Here is a 20,147-nt window from a genome sequence, read left to right on the forward strand (position 1 = left end):
GCTGAAATCCGGCCACTGCACTCCAGTCTGGGCGGCAGAGCGAGACTCCGTCTCAAAAAAAAAAAAAAAAAAAAAATGTTGGATTTAAACTCCTCTAGGCAAGATGGTACTTTGCAGTGTTACAGACCCTACATGGAGGCTGCTTGGTTTATTTACTTACCTGCTTGGCTGCCTAAGACATTTGAATTTTTAACCCTATTAGGCATGCTATGCTGGTTTAATGTGAGTCACTAGAAAATATTTGCTAAGCACTTATTATTTACCAGGTATTGTATTGGCTGCTGCTTTGGAACTGATCATAACATTTTCCAAAGTTCTTCCACTGGGAAACAATAATAATAATAGTGGAACACCAACAAATGCTTTGCCTTTTGTATTGACTTTCCTCCTGGACTGCCTTCACATATGCTTTCTCATTTTTTCAACAATACACAATATACCTGCCTAGCAGGTAGGGCTTTCTGTGTTGGGGAAACGTGGTTTCAGAGCTTTTGCAGTTTCTTCAGGTTCACACAGTTAGAATTCTGCTATTATGCTTAGTGCTTTATTATCCCACTTGATGCTCACAACAGCTTTACAGGGTAGGGTTGATGCTAATCCCCGTTTTATAGGTAAGGAAATTGTTAGTGCTAGGATCCAAGTTCAGGCCTTTCCTACTCCAGAACACAGCTCCTAACTGTTAAGCTACACTGCCTCACTAGAAGGCCAGAGTTGGAAGAGAGCTCAAAAACATCTAGTCCAGACCCCCATGTAGATCAGGACCTGAGGTCCAGAAAGGCTTGTGCTTGTGGCAAAGCTGTGCTGCAGGAGGAGGACTAAACCAGAAGTGGAGGACCTAGGCCTTCTTTTGTCTCTAACTGGTGGCATGGCCTTGCCAGCTTCTCTGGACTTCAGTTCCCTTATTTATATAATGAAAGGGCTTGGCCTGATTTTACACTGAGAACAGTGCTGTGCTGTTATGGTCGGTATTGAAGGAGTTCACAGCCTGAGGTTTTAGTCATAACCCAGGACTCCTCCCAGCACACCACACTCCCTGCCTACCCAAGGTCCATCTCCTTGTGTAGCCACCGTTTTCTGAAGTTTAATTCTGAAGTTCGTCTGTATTTTCCATCTCAGTTTCTGTTTCCTCTCATTTCCAAAAACCGAGGCAAGTGGTTTGTAAACACTGACTTTCTGTAAATTCATCTCCTCAGTCATTGTAGTTAGGGATTTGGAAAGTTCTAGGCAATTTCTTTTAAAGGTATTTAGTTAGGTCTGGAAGCACCCTGGAGGGAATTTTCCTGTAGAATTCTATGGACGCAGCTATGTGGCAGGCAGTGTGCTGCAAACTGGGGGAAGAGTAGATGGGGGAATAGACTCAGGCTTCTTGAGTCCTTGCCCTCAGGTTGTCAAGTCTCCTGTAGCTGTGGGTCGACCTGGCCACCTGTTAACATCATCTGGAGTTTATAAATGACCTGGGGTGTGCATTCACAGCCAGACTTGAGAACCACTGTTTCTCGGACTTTATCTGATCTAGAGCCTACGTTAGGCTGGAACCACCCCCAGGATCTTGTGTGAAGGCAGATTCTGATTGGGTGGGTCTAGGCTGGAGAGGTGCTTCCCCATTACTACAGGCTCCCAGGGATACTGCCGCTGCTGGTGTGCACATCACACCTGTGGTAGCCAGGGAAGAGACTGCACATAGAGAATTGTAAATCCGTAGGATCATGAAGGTATGTATAAAAGACTGGGATCACAGATGAGGCTGCAATTAAATTTCCCTGAGGTAAGAGGATTAGGAAAGCCACATAGAAGAGTGATTATCTTAGCTGGGCCTTGAAGGTTGAGTAGAAGTTTGCCAGCTGGACAAGGAAGAGGAAATAATAGCACAAGCAAACATACGGACTCAGAAGAGCATGGTTTTTCAGGGAACAGGTGGTCTGGCGAGAGCATGGCATCTGCAAAAGCGAGTCTGAAAGCCAGTTCCACCATAGAACCACGGTGGAACGGGAGTAAGTTGAATGCTCTGCTAGGGAGCTTACTTAAGCACTATTCTTTAAGTATAGGAACACTACAGAAGGTGTCTATGCAGGATAAGAGAAGACCCAGGCCGTTCTCACAGCAGGAATCAAGATGAGGAAACCCAAACAGTTCCCCTGCCCCCACACCCCTTCTCACCACACTTTTCCCTCTATGTAAGTTTGTGGCTTTTAACCATGTTTGAATGAGTCCTGTGTCTAACACACTTCAACAAAAAGGGGACACTTCAGCTGCTGTTAGTACAGTGGTCCTTCCCAGGGTTTCCAGCAGTAAACATAAGAACCTTAATCTCTGCGAGTCAAATCCTCCCTTTTCTGTACCTCAGAGTCTCATCGTCATTCAGTGGACTGAACTAAGGGAAATTGAGTCACTTCTCAGATGAGAAGATTGCAGAGGGGGAAGCCTTTATAGAGATTGTGTTCTCGATTAGAAAGAGGGCGTGACTCCAACTTGCCTTCCTGATGAGGTTGCATTCTGTTGCAGGAAACATAAACCAAACTTAACCCATGCCTCCTTCACCAAATCAAAAGCAAAATAACTGAACAAAAAGCACACATCCATTCTTATCCTTAAACGAATAGGGGGAAGGAGGGGAACTGGAAACCTGGCATTCTTCATCCCAAATTCCTTACTAATAGGAGGGGATCATCTTTCACTTCCTTCCTTAAGATGGGTTTTCCAACCCTGCTGTCAGAATCTAGCTCTGTGAAGCAGCAGTCACTGCATGGGTGATTGATAAGCTCCATGGGGCTTCTGTAACAGTGCTGATTTTATAATCACACCTTCTGGAAGCCACTTAGAGACTGCTCCATTGGAGACACTAGTGTTCCTATTTTTCTCTACTTTTCCCAGCTCTATGTTTGAAAACCTGGCCTTTCATTCTTATGACTTACAGTGAAATTGTCTTCAGGTCAGTGTGTGCCTGTCTCCTGTTTTGCAGCATTTTGAGTTTTCCAAATCATCCTTATAACTGTAATGCTTAAAGAGGAGTGGAAGGGAGAAGGGTAGGGGGTTGTTTAATCCGGAAGGGGCCCTCTGGGCCTGGATGTGGAACTGTCGACAGCTCCCTTATGCTGATGGTTTGCAATTGAGCTACAGTACTGCTGAGTGGCGGAGCAAGAGGCTATTTATAACCCTGAGAATTTTGCAATGTTATTGAATTCCTTTGACCTAATTTCCACTTCCTTTCTAGAATGAAAATGAAGGGAGTAAGCAAACACGTGCTGGAAGGGTTCTCTATAAGGAGATCCTTTATCCTGGGAATATTATCTGGAGAACAGAATTATTTCTAGTCTCCTATCTCCTGATATTTCTTTTCCATAGGGAGAAAAGCAGAGGGATGTTTTCCTCTTTCTTTTAACTAGAGTTAGGGGTGCTAGCCCTGATTTTTCAGTAAGACTTATTCTGATGTTTGAGATGAAAACAAGTTTTTTATTTTATTTTTATTTTTTAATAGAGACAGGATCTCACTCTATCACTCAGGCTAGAGTTCAGTGACATGATCATAGTTCACTGCAGCCTCAAACTCCTGGACTCAAGCAACTCTTCTGCCTCAGCCTCCTGTGTAGCTAGGGACTACAGGCACATGCCACCATGCCCAGCTAATTTTTTATTTTTTGTAGAGACAGGTCTCGAACTCCTGGCCTGAAGTGATCCTCCTGCCTTGACCTCCCAAAGCATTGGGATTATAGGTGTGAGCCACTGCGCCCAGCCAAAACAAACTGTTAAACAATGGAAATACTTTGTAGTTAAAGGGTATTGGGACACAGAGGGAACACCAGACAACCTGCACAGTTCATGTCTGTCCCTGTCTGTTTGGAGCCAGCCTGGTTCACTGGAGTGGAAGAAGTCAGAGCCATTGGGTTTAAGCAGACACAGGTGCTTACTGAGCCTTCACTGGACACTAAGTGCTGTGCTAGGTTATGAGACTGCAGAGTTATACCTGTCCTGGAGGAGGAGCTAGTGGAGATATGTAAATATGTAACTAATAGAGTATGACAAAATCATACTCGTTAATGGAAGTATGAACAGGATGCTGTGAGAACACAGAGGCCCCTATCTTATTTACTTTTGCCAGGGAAAGTAGCAAAAGCTAAGACTAGTACAAGGAGGAGGTAATATCTGAACTAGGCTTTGATGCTTGAATAGGAGCTCTTCTGACAGTCAGTAGGAGGAAGAGAATGTGCAGAAGTACAGAAGAATTGAAAGAACATGGCCTGCCTTATAGAAATAGCAGGTAGTCCAGGGAAGAGTGGCTAGAATGTAAAGGACCAAATAGCACATGAGGGAGTGTGGCCCACCTGTAGACAGTGGAGTGCTGTCTTCTGTTACAATGGTGAGTTCTTGTTGTGAAGGTTTCTGAGCCTCAGTGTGCTCTGGTTTCAGATACACAAACCAGAAATCTCCACAAAGCACCTGCTGCAGGTCAGATGCAGAGCCACCTGCTTTCTCATGGCTTTCCAGCAACATCAGACAACCTGGTATCAAATTCTAGCTGTGCCACTTGCTAGCTGTGTGACACTGAGCCTTCTACTTAACTCTTCTGTGCCTCTATTTTCTTATCTCTAAAGTGGGGATAATAACATACCACACAGCATTACTGTGTGGATTAAATGAATTAATATATGTAAAGCCTTAAAATAGTGCCTTAGCATTATGTAATTGCTAGCTAATGTCATCATCTCTAAGGAAGTATTAGGTAGAGGGATGAGAACTAGCTTTGGAGTCCTAAGACCTAAGCTTGAGACCCAGTTCTGATGTGTTGGGTTGATTTATTGTTTTATTTCTTATCCCTCCCTTCCTTTTTTTTCTTCCCTCCTTCTTTTGGGAGGGAGATGTAGAAAGAGGTACATGGAGAACAAGTTTGTCAATCCATTTGAACTTCAGTTGCCTTACCTGTAAGATAGGAATGTTTTTCAGAGTTCTTACGAGCATCAACTATAATAATGATATAGAAGTGAGCAATCAACTATAAAGAGACTACCTGGACTGGGCAGTGGCTCACGCCTGTAATCCCAGCACTTTGGGAGGCCGAGGCGGGTGGATCACCTGAGGTCAGGAGTTCAAGACCAGCCTGGCCAACATGGTGAAACCCCGTCTCTACTAAAAATACAAAAATTAGCTGGGCGTGGTAGTGAGTGTCTGTAATCCCAGCTACTCGGGAGGCTGAGGCAGGAGAATTGCTTGAACCCAGGAGGCAGAGGTTGCAGTGAGTCGAAATCACACCATGCACTTCAGCCTGGGTGACAAGAGCAAGACTCCATCTTAAAAATAAATAAACAAATAAAAATAAAGAGGCTACCTGTACATTACTATTAGATATATGATTACTATGAAGTTACCATATAACTGATCTGTTTCAAACAAATCAGACTTATCTAGTGGGTAAGAGCAAACCAGAGGAAACCCATGGGTTTTGCTCTCGTTAATTCAGCCATCGTTAATTAAGTGCTTACCCAGTACCATCATCGTATGCCAGTGATGCTGCTGTCTGCTTGGACCTCCATTTTAGAGTTCCTGCAGAGCTTGGGGGCAGTTTTGTCCTTAGGCTTATTAGTTGCAATGTGTAGAAACATAGACTAGCTTCATTTATAGGAGTTTTGTTGGCAGGATACAAGTGGACTTTCAGGTACCCCAAGCATAGAAGTATAGCCACGTAATCCGGAAAGTTAGCAGGTAATGGCTTTTCCCATCTCTTTCTGATTTCTGGCCTCAGCTCATTTAGGTATTTCTGGATTCCTCCTGCAGAATCACTTCCTCTGAAAGGCTCTTGGTTTTTTTTTCTCCATATCTTTGGCTCATGAGAATTTTTGGCTTGCCATGGTATTCACTCTGAAGCTTACTATGATCTTACTTCTCCAGGGCTATTATCACCCAGTTCCCTTAGTCTGTGTCTTTTGTATGTATGTATGTATGTATGTATGTATGTATGTATTTATTTATGATGGACTCTCATTCTGTCGCCCAGGCTGGAGTGTAATGGTACAATCTATGCTCACTGCAACTTCCACCTCCCAGGTTCAAGCAATCCTCCCTGCCTCAGCCTCCCGAATAGTTGGGATTACAGGTGCCTGCCACCACGCCCGGCTACTTTTTGTATTTTTAGTAGAGACGGGGTTTTGCCACGTTGGCCAGGCTGGTCTCAAACTCCTGACCTCAGGTGATCCACCTGCCTCGGCCTCCCAAAGTGCTGGGATTACAGACATGAGCCACCACGCCCATGTGGTGTCTGTGTCTTTTGGCCAGTCTGTGTCTTTTAAATTCAAGAGAAAGAATTGGAATAGTTTTGCTAAAGTTGGGTATTCACTTTGGTCCCATCAGCTATGGCACGGTTGTGGAGAGTGTCATTCAGTTCAAAGAGGCTTCCTGGGCTTTCTGGGAAGGACAGAGTCACTGAGAATGGGGGCTTATTAATATATTTCAAATAGTTTGGTGGTTGCAAATCTCTGTGTTTTAAAATGTGTATGAAGTTTTGAACAGCTGAGAATCATTCAGGGCTAACTTTAATAAAGAGAGTCAATCTGGGATATGTCATATGGGGTCAAGAGAAAATAATAGCTATAACCTAATGAGCTTTAGCTTATTTATCTCCAAAGATGGTGTTCAGAAAGGAGTTAAAAATCAGGTGGTTTGTTTCTTAGCAGCACCATCGAAATTAAGGAAGGGTGTAACTTCATTTGGTAAGGACTTTAAAATGGGCATCCTCACTTGGATTTTTAAAATTCCACTTACAAATCATGGACTTTTAGACTTACAAGGCACCTGAGACATGCTTTAGTTCTATACTCACATCTTTCAATAGAAGAAAACTGAGATTTGGTTAAACGGGCATGGGGTATACATTGTGAAAGACCTAGGATTGGGTCCTGAGGCCTTTGGCTGTAAATCCAGTCACTTTTTTCAGCAGGGACAATCATTCCAGCCCAGTGCTCTTTCTGTTGTACCTTCTGTGCCTGCTTATTTTAAAAATAAGAAGAAGCCAAACTAAACAAATGATCTAAAAAGTCATATTGTATAGTTCCATTTATATGGAGTACAAAAACAGGCAAAACTCATGGATGATGTTAAGAAGTCAGAAATTCCCCTTTAAAGGACTGGAAGGATTGACGGGAAGAGGAAGTATGAAGTAATTTTCTAGGGTGATGAAAATGTTCAGTGTCTCATTTTGAGTGGTGGTTACAAGGAGATGCATGTGTATATTTATATGATGTATATTATATATACAAACATACTTTAAGCCCTCTGCATTTTATTGTATGTAAATTATACCTCAGTTTTTAAAATTGACCTCACAGCTGTGCAGTCCTGTCTGCTAATTGCAGGAGTTTTGCCGATAAGGATAAAGAGGCATCTCTAGGCATCCAGAGATTGATGGCGCCACCCCTGGAACGAGAACTCCCTGCCTTCCTGTAACTGGAGCAGAGCATTTTCCCCAGAAATTATGCAGATAGGGCCAGTTTCTTTTCTGAGGTTTGTTTTGCGTCTAGGCACATAAAAATTACATGTGAAAAATTCTGCCATGAGCTGCAGAAGTTATGGAACCTTTGGGGGCCATAAGACCAACTCACTTCAGTCCCTTTAGGCCACGTTTAATTGTAGTGGACAGAAGTTGAGGCTGGCTCAGAGGAAAAGGGGGAAGCATTGGCCGAAGCCAGTCCAAGTTCTGTCCCCCCATTATGACTTACTAGCTGGGTGACCCTGGGCACTTAACAAAACACTGAGCTCCAGTTGTGCCATCTTCCAATGGAGGTGATAATCCTCTTCTGCCTAATCCATGGGGCTGCTGGGAGGACACAATAAAATAAGTGAAAGCACTTGGAAAGCTAGTCCCTTTACATTGTCATGGTCTGGAAATGTTGGCTTTTTATGACAGCAGACTTCTGAAGCATCCCATCCTGACTAGGACATGGTCATGAAAGCATCCCTCTTTCTGAGGCCAGTGGGCTTGTCAGGGACAGGACTTTTACTCCTTTTCATCAAAGAGGTTTATACTTACCAGGCTGTGAGAACTGACATCTGTGTTTGGGCTGAAAAATTGATAGCATACATGCATAATAGCCTCTCGACAGCTATGCTTTGTAGGCCAGGAGAGGCAGGCGGTCCCCATTAGCGAGTCGTGAATTGTGGGTGAATGGCTAAATCTGGAGGATGCAGAAAGGTCTTTTTCATTAAGAGAGAGGCCTCTCCTGAACCTGTAGGCAAGGAGTATAAATATACATTGAAATAATCCATCAGCCAAGTGACTTCCCTTCGTCAGACCTTGGAGAGAGAGTGCTTTAGTTACTGCTTGGAATACCAGTAAGCTATCAGAGTTGCCTAGGATACCAGTCACATGGGCCCATCTTCCAGACTTGCTCAAGATGATTTATTTTCCTTTATTTGGAGAGAAGTGGGGGAGGGGGTCAGAGGTACTTGGCAAAGCCTTGTCCTTGTAAGAGGGGCCCTTATGTGAGGATATGCTTACCTCCCTCCACTTGAGTTGTCAGCCGCCCTTGCCCTTGGCAATAAGGACAAAAATAGCATTTCCTGTCCCAGTTCTCTTCCCCATTTTCTGATGTCGTCCCACACAGAGGAGGCTTTGCATTGTGTCCTTTGAGGGGAAAGGAGTGGCATCGATGAGTGTGGGGGAAGCAAGAGAGCATGAGGCTGGGCCCCGCTGACGCTGGGATCTTCCCAGGGTGACTGCAGAAAGAAGTAGCCTGGCTCCTCCAGCTAACCACTCAACCAAGAAAGGCTGTCTATTCTTATCTGTTTCGGAGCATATGCTTCTCTCCTCCCAAGGTCTCAAGACAGGAATTTGCAGTAAATACATTCTTCTACCACTGAGTCCTCTTGACTCTTAAACTGAAGCGCCACACTGGCACATCCTGCTGCCGGCTGATCTATGGATGATAGATTGTTTGTCCCATTTCTTCTTGCTGATAAAATCTCAAGAAACAAAACCCCAAGGAGAGGTTGTGGTATGATCTAGAAAAATTCAAACCAAGTAGTTTCATGTGTTACTTTATGCAGTGTCTGTCTTCAGGCTCTTCAAAACATGTAACAAGAGTGAAAAATGAAGAAATACTCTGACTTTTTCTACCTTTCTGATTCCTTCTCCCCAGGCAGCCGTGTCTGTTTTTGTCTCACAGAATTAGAGCCCATTGGGAACGATGCCACCACCATCAGACATTGTCAAAGTGGCCATTGAGTGGCCAGGTGCTAACGCCCAGCTCCTTGAAATCGACCAGGTACGCTCCTGAAGTGAGAAGCAGTGGTTCAAGGAAAGGCATCTGGGGAGTGCATGGCAGAGGACATCTTGAGGGATGGGGACCACTGGGCATCAAGAATAAGAACCAGCAACAGGAAGGCTAAGCTTTGGGCCTGGCCTACCCTAGGGAAGGTCGGTCACCATGGCTTGGGAGAGGCTTCCTGTTCAACAAAAGCTATTAGGAAAGAAGTTCATTCTCATGCCCCAGCTTGACCCTGCTTGGCAGCCCTCTTGTCAGAACCTTGGCATGAGTAGGATGTTGCTGCTGTTGAAGGCTTTCTCTCTCTCTCTTTCAGAAACGGCCCCTGGCATCCATTATCAAGGAAGTTTGTGATGGGTAGGTTGAAACGGACCTCGTTTTCGACAGTGGCAGCTCTGACTGAAGGAGCACTGCCACACCTTGAGGGGAGTTCTGAGAAGGATCTCCAGTTAGGCAGGTCCCCAGCATGGGGGTCTTGGGAATCATTGTCTTGGGAAGGAAGTACAGTTGACAACAATACCCCTAAGACGTTTATACTTCTTAATTTTTTCCTTAAAGTCTAGCATTGCTCTGCTTGAGGTCCCAGTAGAATCTGAGACCCCTCCTCAGTTCTGCACACCTCCTTTTGTGGTGCTCATCTTTACAAAAGGCTGAGGCCATGATTTTTTCTACATGACAACCTAAAGCTTTGTTTTTTTCCACTGTATTCCAAATAGGCCACCCAATCCCTTGAGCAACTCTATTGAAAATTATTTATGAGCAGCTTCTGGACAAGAGAGTAGCCAAGTGGGATGTACTGTTTTTCTCTTGCATAGGTGGTCGTTGCCAAACCCAGAGTATTATACCCTCCGTTACGCAGATGGTCCTCAGCTGTACATCACCGAACAGGTTAGTACAGGGAGAGGCAAAATAACTGTGGGCCTTGCTTGGAAGTAAATGACCCAAGAAGACGCACTATTTATCTTCACTCGGCATCCAGGTAGCTTTCATGTGTTGGGTAAAGAGTCACTCCCTGGACAGACTGGGAAGCACCAGCCCTTGTTCCTCCCTAGTGGCTGGAAAAAGGTGACTTTTACTTCCTGAGGGCCCGGGGTGCTAGAAGAGGATCTTAGAAGCTCTTTGCCAAGGAATAAGCAGGAGGAGAGGGCCCGACTGAAGAGCCTCAGTTACATCTACTGTAAAAAAGACAACATTATTGTTGATTCAACTTGCTTGTACCACTTTAACATTTTATCTTAGTTACTTTTTTTGTTTGTTTTTCACTATCTAGACTCGCAGTGACATTAAGAATGGGACAATCTTACAACTAGCTATCTCCCCGGTACGTATTTTCCTTCCTTAGGAGTTTATTCATGTCACAAACAAATATGGGCACCTACCATGGGCCAGGTTCTGTTCTAGAAACAAGGACTCTGGAGATTAGACAGTCAGTCTTTTTGTATCAGGAAATAGTACAGGAAAATAAGTCTGTCTTGGTTCTCATCACCTAGTGGGGAGTAAACAAATGCAATAGAAGGCCTGTCTCAAGGGTCTTGAGAGAAACTTGCTTAGGGAGCTGTGGGAACTCACAAAGGGGACCACCTAACTCAGCCTGGAGATTTCCAGAAAGCCTTGCCAGAGAAGTGGTCACTTAGCTCAGATGTTAAAGGATGAGCAAGAATTAGCTAGAGAAATAAGAAAAGGAAAAGTATCCCAATCAGAGAAATCAGCATATGCCAAGGCACAGAGGTGTGCTGTGTTTGGGAAAAGCAGGAGTGCTGGGTGGCTGGAGGCTTTTAGCAAACATTGAGAAGCCAGATATTCAAGGTTCCTGGATGGCCTGCTCATAGCTTTGAACTCTGTCCTGAGGGAAACTAGGGACATTGAAGGATTTTAAGCAGGAAGATATTTTATGTTTACATTTTAAGTTTTAGAAAGATCACTTGAGTGACTGTGTGGAAGATGGGCCTTAAGAAGAAGGTTGGTGGTAGTAGGAACCTTTGAAAAGGCTAAGGAGGAATGTTAAAAGCCCAGTGAAGGCAAATGGTAATGGAGATGAAAGGATGGATTTGAAGAGTATCTAGGAGGTAAGCTTTATGAGTATGGTGATATGCTGGATGTGGAAGGAAAGGGGAGAATGGAGGATGAGCCTGGTTTCTGCAAGAGCAGCCCTTAAAGGTCACTAAGGAAGCAACCAGAAGGATAGAAAGAACACCAAGAATGTGAAGTGACTGAGGAGCTTTGGGCAGGGAGAGTGTCAAGACTGAGGAAAGTATGGTCTGCAGTTTTTAATGGGCAGAGAGATTTAGTAAACTGAGAACAAAAAAGCTGTCTAATGACTTGGGAGGTGAAGAGGATACATGATATTCACAAAAAAGTTATGTGGGGAGGCCAGGTGGCCAGACTGAAGCGGGTCAAGTAAAAGAAAGGTAAAACAGTAAGGACTTTGAGTCTACTGCTGTATCAAGAAGCTTGATTTTAAAAGAAAACACAGAGAAGGTGATAACACGAAGGGGACGTGGAGTCAAAAAGATGTGCTTTTTAAAAGCAGGTAAAGCATTCATGTGTTTCACAAATCAAAAATTTTCACAGAGATGTAGCAAAAGGTCTCCCCCCAACTCCTGCCCCCATCTGCCCAGTTCCCCACGTTTCTGACCCTTCATGGTTCTTGTTTCTGTTGCAATTTTTTATGTGCCCTTAAGAATGTGTTCAGATGGAAGAGAGGAAGGTTGAAAGTGCAGGAAAGCAGGTAATCAATAGAACAGGACCTTAGTGGACCAGGAGAGGAAGGACTCAAAGCCCAGGTAGAGGGAATCACCATTTGTAGAAGGGCAGCCAGAAAATTAAGGGCATGGTGTCACCTCTTTTCTTGGTGCAGAGAGACTGGGTCATCTGAGAGGAGGGGAGATACGAAGTGATATCAGCCAACATTTACTGAATGCCTGTATTTTGCTAAATACTTTGTGTAATTAAATCATCTAATCTTTACAAACATCCCATGAGATAGGTACTCTTGATAGCCGCATTCTGTAGACAAGGAAACTGAGGCTTACAGAGATTAAATTACTTGCCACTTGTCACATAGCTAATAAAGTAGCCAAGCTCGGTCTCAGACCCAGGTCTGTCTGACTACTAGGCCCATATTCCTCCCATCATGTTCTTCTGCCTCCCCCTCATCTCCTGAACTCTTCTCATCTTAAGGACTTCATTCTTCCCTCCTAAGCTCTGGTAATGTAATACGACAGCTTGGGAGTTACTCACTTTTAAGGAAGTGCCAACACATTTCACAGACCTCTTGCACAGTGTAGTTGACTTTCCCAGAAGCACATCTCTCTGGAGCAGGAGGCAGCAGCCCAGAAATGCTGTCTCAGGAGGAAAATTGACATTTGGAGTTGGAAGTTTCTAAGTGGGATGCAAACCAGTGCTCTTCAGATTGTTCTATGCTGTGCCCTTTTCCCGTGGCGCACATTTTGTCCACTGTAGAGATAGTGAGGGCTTCTGTATCACAGAGAGCGTTGTGCTTTGAAGGGCCATCTTTGTAATATTAAAAGAGGAGAGGCAAAGAAAGGGGAGAGGGCCAGCAGGCCTGACTCCTTGGTGGTAGCAGGAATTGGGCTCCAGTCATTTGCTTAACACTAAGAAAAAGGAAAGAAGACAGGAGTGTTTTTGCTCTTAAGTCTCTTGCTTTCTAGTGGAGAACATCAAATTAACACCCAAAAAACAGAGAATGATGAAACAATAAATTGTAAGACACCATATAGTAACAAGCTCAGCAGAAGGAAAGCCCAGTGAATGCTAGAGGAGGGATTTTAGTCGCAGCTTGCAGAAAAGGAGGCGGGCATCCTGCTAGGAAAAGTTCATGTGCTAGGAGGAGGTTTTGTCTTCACCAGACTGCATTTTCAAAAAACGATTGGGAAATTGTTTCTGGCTCCTTGATGTTCTTAAAGTTTCCCCAGAACTATCACTTTGAGGAACAATCATACGGATTTTGAGAGAAAGTTTTTAAAAAATTGCCAGGCTTTTCACATTTTCAGATTAAAAGGGACCTTAGAGGACATCAGATTAAATTCTTCACCCAATGCAAGAATCCCTTCTACAGCGTCTTTGACAGATGGTTGTCCAGATTCTCCTTGATTGCTTCTGGTGACAGGGAGCTTAATACCTCAAGAGAAACCTCTTCTGCTGTCTAACAGTTTTATAAATTTCATTTTATTTTATTTATTTATTTGTTTTTTGAGATGGAGTCTTGCTCTGTTGCCCAGGCTGGAGTACCGTGGCACGATCTCGGCTCACTGCATCCTCCACCTCCTGGGTTCAAGCAGTTCTCCTGCCTCAGCCTCCTGAGTAGCTGGGATTACAGGCGCATGCCACCATGCCCAGCTAATTTTTGTATTTTTAGTAGAGACAGGGTTTCACCATGTTGGTCAGGTTGGTCTCAAACTCCTGACCTCGTGATCTGCCCGCCTTGGCCTCCCAAAGTACTGGGATTACAGGTTTAAGCCACCGTGCCTGGCCAATTTTATTTTATTTTTTATTTATTTTATTTTATTTTTTTGAGACAGAGTCTCCCTCTGTCTCCCAGGCTGGAGTGTAGTGGCACGATCTCAGCTCACTGCAAGCTCCACCTCCCAGGTTCATGCCATTCTCCTGCCTCAGCCTCTCGAGTAGCTGGGACTACAGGCACCCGCCAGCACGCCCAGCTAATTTTTTTGTATTTTTAGTAGAGACGGGGTTTCACAGTGTTTAGCCAGGATAGTCTCGATCTCCTGACCTCATGATCCGCTCGCCTCAGCCTCCCAAAGTGCTGGGATTACAGGCGTGAGCCACGGCGCCCGGCCTATTTTTTATTTTTGAGAGAGAGTCTTGCTTTGTTACCCAGGCTGCAGTGCAATGGCGCAGTCCTAGCTCACTGCAACCTTGAACTCCTGGGCTCAAGCAGTCTTCCCACCTCAGTCTCCTGAGTAGCTGGGACTACAGGTGTGCACCACCACACCTGGCTCATTTAAAAAAATTTTTTGTGGAGACAGGGTGTTACTCTGTTGCCCAGGTTGGTGTCTAATTCCTGGCCTCAAGCAATCCTGCCTTGACCTTTCAGAGTCATGGGATTACAGGCATGAGCCACTACACCCAGCCAGACAGCTGTAGTTAATAGAAAACCTTCTTCTATTAAACCAGTATCTGTTTCTCTGTGATTTACCATCGTTATTGGGCCTCCCAGATGTCTGTGGTCTTCCCTTGGTAGGAATTTTTTAAATCCACAGACCAAAGTGGTACAGAAAAGATACAGATAACTATAGATTGGTTTTGGCATACTAATAACGCCCTGATTGATCCCACAAACATTTATTTAGCAACTCATAAGCAGTGTGAGAAAACTAGTTCTGCCTCAGGTTTGGATGTCCACAGAAGGGCCTCTGAGCTATCCACAGAGTAAGCTTCTCCAAGGAGCAGATGGCACATATGTTGTCCCTGGCCTCCTAGTCCCGGGCTGCACGCCAGCTGATGGAGAGGACCCAGTCATCCAACATGGAGACCCGGCTGGATGCCATGAAGGAGCTGGCCAAGCTCTCTGCCGACGTGACTTTCGCTACTGAGTTCATCAACATGGATGGCATCATTGTGCTGACAAGGCTCGTGGAAAGTGGAACCAAGCTCTTGTCCCAGTGAGTATGACTAAGGTCTCGTTCCAAGGACTTTGATAATTTACTACATCCCACAGGGCATCCTAGTCTCATTTCCCTTGAGTCAAATAAGGAGTTTATTGAATATCACCGGCATACAGAGCAGTGTGCCAAGCACTAGAGTCTATACCGAGAGACAGAATTCCATATTGTGGTTCTAAATCGTGTAGTCTATTTGGGCTCTCACAAATAATAGTACAAAACAGTACTGTGCCAAGTGAGCAGTAAAAATAGGGGCTAGAGAAGTCAGGAGGAGAGCGGTGAGGTCGTGACAGACCTGTTAATTGCTGGAAATGATTGGTCCGATGAGGGTTAGCGAGCAGATGCTCCAGTATCTCCCAGGTATTTGTTTGTAATCATCCCCTGCTCTTCCCTCTCCAGTCACCTCCCATCCCATACACACACACACACACACACACACACAGGCCTTCCTTTGTGTTTACCACAGGTTTCAACCTACCCATTCACCATCACCCTGCCACACTTTTGCACAGGGAGGAGGAGACCAGAACTTTGTGATACCCACAGGCATCTTCATCATACCCCAGAGTTGACATGCATGTGGTGGGCAGCTGTGCCTTATGAGCAGCAGTCAGTAAACTGGTGCTTGGAGCCTAACCTGCCGAAGAGGGAATCAGAAATCTTCTCAGCCCATAGATCAACTATTGAAATTTTCAGCCAAATCGAGTAACTAATCAGAGATATTTGTTTTACATATTGGATCTTCCAGGTGTACTGAAGTCCTGAAGCCTTCAGCTGCCATCAGCACTGACATAGTTCTACAGTCTCCCGAGAGTGCAGGGTTAGACTGGCCTTAGTTTCCCTCTCTTTAGCCTGAGGATAATACCTTGCACAGTATTACTGTGAGAAGTATTGTTAATGAGAATGTGTCTGAACATGCTTTGTAAATAGGAATATCATCTGTTAATTCTAGAGCACCGTACAGATATATAAAGGATTAAATGTATAAGGAGAAGAGAAAACATTTTAATCCTTATTCTCTACCAACACTAGAATAAGAGCTTTGCATACATCATCATCTTGCCCTCTCTACAACCCTGCGAGGTTAACGCTGTGAGACTAATTTGATTTTACAGAGGAAGAAATTGAATTTTGAAAAGATAAAATTTGCTTGGTTAGTAAGGTGGACAGGAACTGAACCCATCTCTTGCACTCTACTGCCTCTTGGCCCAAAGGTTAACATGGCATGTATGCTTCCTTAGGTTCCCCCGACAGGTGTTGGAGTTTGACAAAGGTCCAATGTCTTCTTTGGTCTTGGGAAATAGATAAGGGATTCTGTGTCCCTGGGATGAAGCATATGGAGATGGAAGATCTAATTACCCAGCAGCATTTTTTTTTCTTTTCTTCTTCTTTTTTTTTTTTTTGCAGTGATAGACACCTGGGCTGAATCTGCTCTACATCTGGCTAGGTGTGCACACAGGCACTCACAGTTACAGTTGCATCGACTGATTTCCCATGGGGTGTTCACATTAAAATTCATCTTTTTTGTGGCTGCCCTCACACCTGTGTTTCCCGATCTGAATCCTTGTCTATTTTGTGTGTGTTGCACGTGTCTCAGCTACAGTGAAATGCTGGCATTCACCCTGACTGCCTTCCTAGAGCTCATGGACCATGGCATTGTCTCCTGGGACATGGTTTCAATCACCTTTATTAAGCAGGTGAGGCCTCCAACATTCTGTCTTTCTTTCCTCCCTCAGCTGCCAGTTCACAGGGCTTAAGGGGAGATACAGGCAATATCGCCATTCTGGTGAGATCAGCTTTATATTCCCTGGGGCCAGATTTTTCATCCTCAAGCTCTGGTCTTCTGTGGCTTCTGAAAGATTTGCATTTTGTTATACTCTCAGGGCCTGCACTGAGATGGAACTGAACTGTCAGAACTAAATATGATCAGAGTAGAATTAGATCGTCAGTGAGACTGGGGATAAAGCCGGCCAGTCAACCAGTACTAGCCCTGAGTCTTTTGACCGACTTCCTGAGCTCTCTCTTCTCTTTGTATTAAAAAAAAAAAAAAAAGTACATTTCATTTGTAATTCTGCCTTCTATTTACAAATATGCAAGGTAGCCTGTTTGGATTGTCCGACTAAGCTCAGTGGGTAAGAGGGGTGACTTCTGGTTTTACCCTCGTTTCTTTTACACAAAGGAGCAGTGTCAATTCAGAAAACTGGACTAAAACCAATGAATAATATTCTGTCTGCTGCCCTAGAATTTCACCTATCATTGGCTTAGGACATTGGGACTCCCCAACACTGGACACAAGTGAAATGACCACGTGTCAAGGATATTATAATGAGGACTGAGAAGAAGGATTACAGGAAAAGGCTTCAAGGTCCTTTCTACCTCTCAGAAGTCTAAGTGTGTTTAGGGAGAATGTGTGTCAGTGGAAGTACATGGAGATAAAATGAGATCCCAGTATCAGTAAAATTCTCTGCTTTTGTATACCACTTTCTCAAGCTGGAACCTTTATTTTGATAAAAAGAATTAAGCTTTTAGATTCTGAAGAATCACAATTAAGTGGATACTATAATCTGAGATTAAGGTATCCATGCCAAGGGAATCCCTGGCACATTGGCCAGGGTAGCTATAAACCAGATACCACTATCCACTTAGCAACAGCTGCCCAAATGTGAAGCAGAGAGAGTTTTAAGGGCTAGCATCAGATGCTTATCTTCTATCTTTCTTTGGCCCTGAGCTTCTCAGTTGATGTACCATCTCTGGGTCTAGATTGCAGGGTATGTGAGCCAGCCCATGGTGGATGTGTCAATCCTTCAGAGGTCCCTGGCCATTCTGGAGAGCATGGTCTTGAACAGCCAGAGTCTGTACCAGAAGATAGCTGAGGAAATCACCGTGGGACAGCTCATCTCACACCTCCAGGTGTGAGTAAAAGACCCTACACCTCCCTCCCTTCACTTGTATGTCTTCTTCTCTCCTCTTATTTTAAGTCTTCCAATCCTACTCTGCTTTGCTTATATTCCAAGCTGCTGGTTGGCCTCTACATTCATTCGTCACCTCTTCCACACTCCTGCCAGAATTTCTCCCATCATTCAGACCTGATCATGTCATGCTCCTGCCTAACATCCTCTGTCACTCTCTCTGCCCCTTAGGTTAAAATGAAGATTTTCCCAGTCTTCCCATACTACCCTGGTACCAGGCAAAATTAGATGCTTTCTCCCACATGGGCCCAACAGTCTCTGTTTGTACCTATGATAATTGTATAAAATACTGGATTTTTATTATCTGTTGCCCATTTTGAACATAGAGCCCCCTGGAAACAGACCAATCATTGTATCCCCTGTTTTGATTTAAGTAGAGGCTTAATTAGTACTTGTTGAATGAATGCTCACTGAACTGATGATGCGCTGTGGGTGATTTGTAAGAAGTATCATCACACAGGGCGTGAGTTTGGAATATCAGTTCAAATCCAGGCTCTTGTGCCTACTATGTCACTGCCATCAGCAAGTAACCTAGTCTCTTCTGGCCTCAGTTTCTTCATCTCTAGAATAGGTTAATCATCTTCGCCTCTCACCCTGTGAAGATCAAAGGAGATTTTTAAAAGGTCCAGCATAGTGGCCAGTATGGGTTAGGTATTCAGTAAATTCAGGGACTTTTTTCCTTTGTTTGTTAAGACTCTTATCACATCCTAAAACATTTTACCAGATAATGAGACTATATGACAAATGAACCCATTGGAGTAACGTTTTTCCCATCTCCGTTGTTTTTACTTCACTTCCAACCAACCTACACCATGTACGGAAGCTGGACTTTGCAAAACAGCGGTGGCACTCCTGTTGATTCTCTTCTGACTGTTGCTCACTTCTGTCTTTTTGGACATTGTCAGAATGTTGCCAGAATCCCCCACCAGTTCAAGGGGAAGTCATAGCTCCCAGATTTGGGAGTTTATAGTGGCCCTGTCTTCACTCAGCTATGCTCCCAACTTGTCTCCCCACTAATCCAAGTAAACAGAAAGCACAATTATTTCTTTGCAACTCTGATTTCTCCTTGTCACTTTTAAGGAATTTCCAGCCTCAGCTTTCTTTGCTTTTCTTTTTTGAGACAGGCTCTCACTCTGTCGCCCAGGCTGGAGCACAGTGGCATGATCATAACTCACTGCAGGCTCAGGCGATCCTCCCCATCTCAGCCTCCCGAGTAGCTGGAATCACAGGCACACTCCACCACACCTGGCTAGTTTTTTTTTTTTTCATTTTTGTAGAGACAAGGTCTTGCTGTGTTGTCCAGACTGGTCTCAAACTGTTGGGCTCAAGCAGTCCTCCCACCCCAGCTTCCTGAGTAGCTGGGACTACAGGTGTGAGCCACCATGCCTGGTCTAGCCTCAGCTTTCATACCCAGTGAGCCACCAAGGTTGATTAAGGTGAGAGGGACATTATAAACTCCAGATAGAGAATTCTGATCTTCCTGTAACCTCACATCTACCTCGCTGTTTTTTTTTTTGTCTCTGAATTCAAGTGGCCCCAGTTGCCTCCCGAGGGATGATAGGGGAACATGGCGTTTCACAGGGGCCAATCATGAATACTTTCAGCCCACAGCTGTCACCAGAACTTATATTTCGGCTGAGGAACACTTAGTGCCCTCTGTTAGACTCCCTGGGTACCATGTGACTAACCAGGAAGCCTGTCAGACCCTCTGGAAAGACAGCCACAGAATGCACCCAAGACATGGCAGGTGGAAATGTCAAGTACCAGGATTGTAAGATTCCAGAGAATGATTGTAGTTATTTTGTTTGTTCATAATAAAATAAGTTTATAGTCAAAGACTTTAAAAATACAGAAAAACCCAAAAAGTAAATTCTTTGCCCATTATCTCACCTCCAGACATACCCACTGTTAAACATTAAATTGAATGTCCCTTCAGTATTTTTATGCATATTTTTAACAAAATCGGGATCTCATTATATATACTATGTGGACCTTGATTTTTTTTAGCTGAATAATATATCTTGAACATTTCTCCATGTCAAAGATTTTTCTGAAAGGGTAATTCTAAGTCTTTTTTGCAACCTAGACACCTTTGAAAATCTGGTAACAAGTATGTTACTCTCACCAGTTTGGAAAAAATACCACTTAGTTAGCAAACTACATAGAACAATTTCTGTATCATTCCTGGGGTTCACAAACACTCTAAGCCTATCCCTGAATCCCAGGTTGAGAATCTTGACCCTAAAACATGACTTTCAATAACTACTTAAGATTCTCATATGTATAAA

At 44.1% G+C, this 20,147-nt stretch overlaps 1 protein-coding gene across 2 annotated transcripts in view; it reads left to right on the forward strand.

The window, feature by feature from the left end:
• The window catches only part of ELMO2 (engulfment and cell motility 2), a 40,893-nt gene that overhangs the window by 3,316 nt on the left and 17,430 nt on the right, over positions 1-20,147 (forward strand). Inside the window, exons 2-8 of one of the 2 annotated variants that reach the window (XM_011928868.1) lie at positions 9,150-9,248; positions 9,565-9,605; positions 10,064-10,136; positions 10,519-10,569; positions 14,709-14,890; positions 16,488-16,587; positions 17,651-17,802. In XM_011928868.1, the coding sequence (XP_011784258.1) occupies positions 9,171-9,248; positions 9,565-9,605; positions 10,064-10,136; positions 10,519-10,569; positions 14,709-14,890; positions 16,488-16,587; positions 17,651-17,802 (677 nt within the window). In that variant the 5' untranslated portion in view covers positions 9,150-9,170. Of the gene's footprint in view, positions 1-9,122; positions 9,249-9,564; positions 9,606-10,063; positions 10,137-10,518; positions 10,570-14,708; positions 14,891-16,487; positions 16,588-17,650; positions 17,803-20,147 lie in introns of both variants that reach the window. The other variant, XM_011928867.1, reaches the window with a different exon arrangement.

The sequence above is a fragment of the Colobus angolensis genome, unplaced genomic scaffold (genome assembly GCF_000951035.1).
Source record: "Colobus angolensis palliatus isolate OR3802 unplaced genomic scaffold, Cang.pa_1.0 Scaffold8, whole genome shotgun sequence".
Lineage (NCBI taxonomy): Eukaryota > Metazoa > Chordata > Mammalia > Primates > Cercopithecidae > Colobus > Colobus angolensis.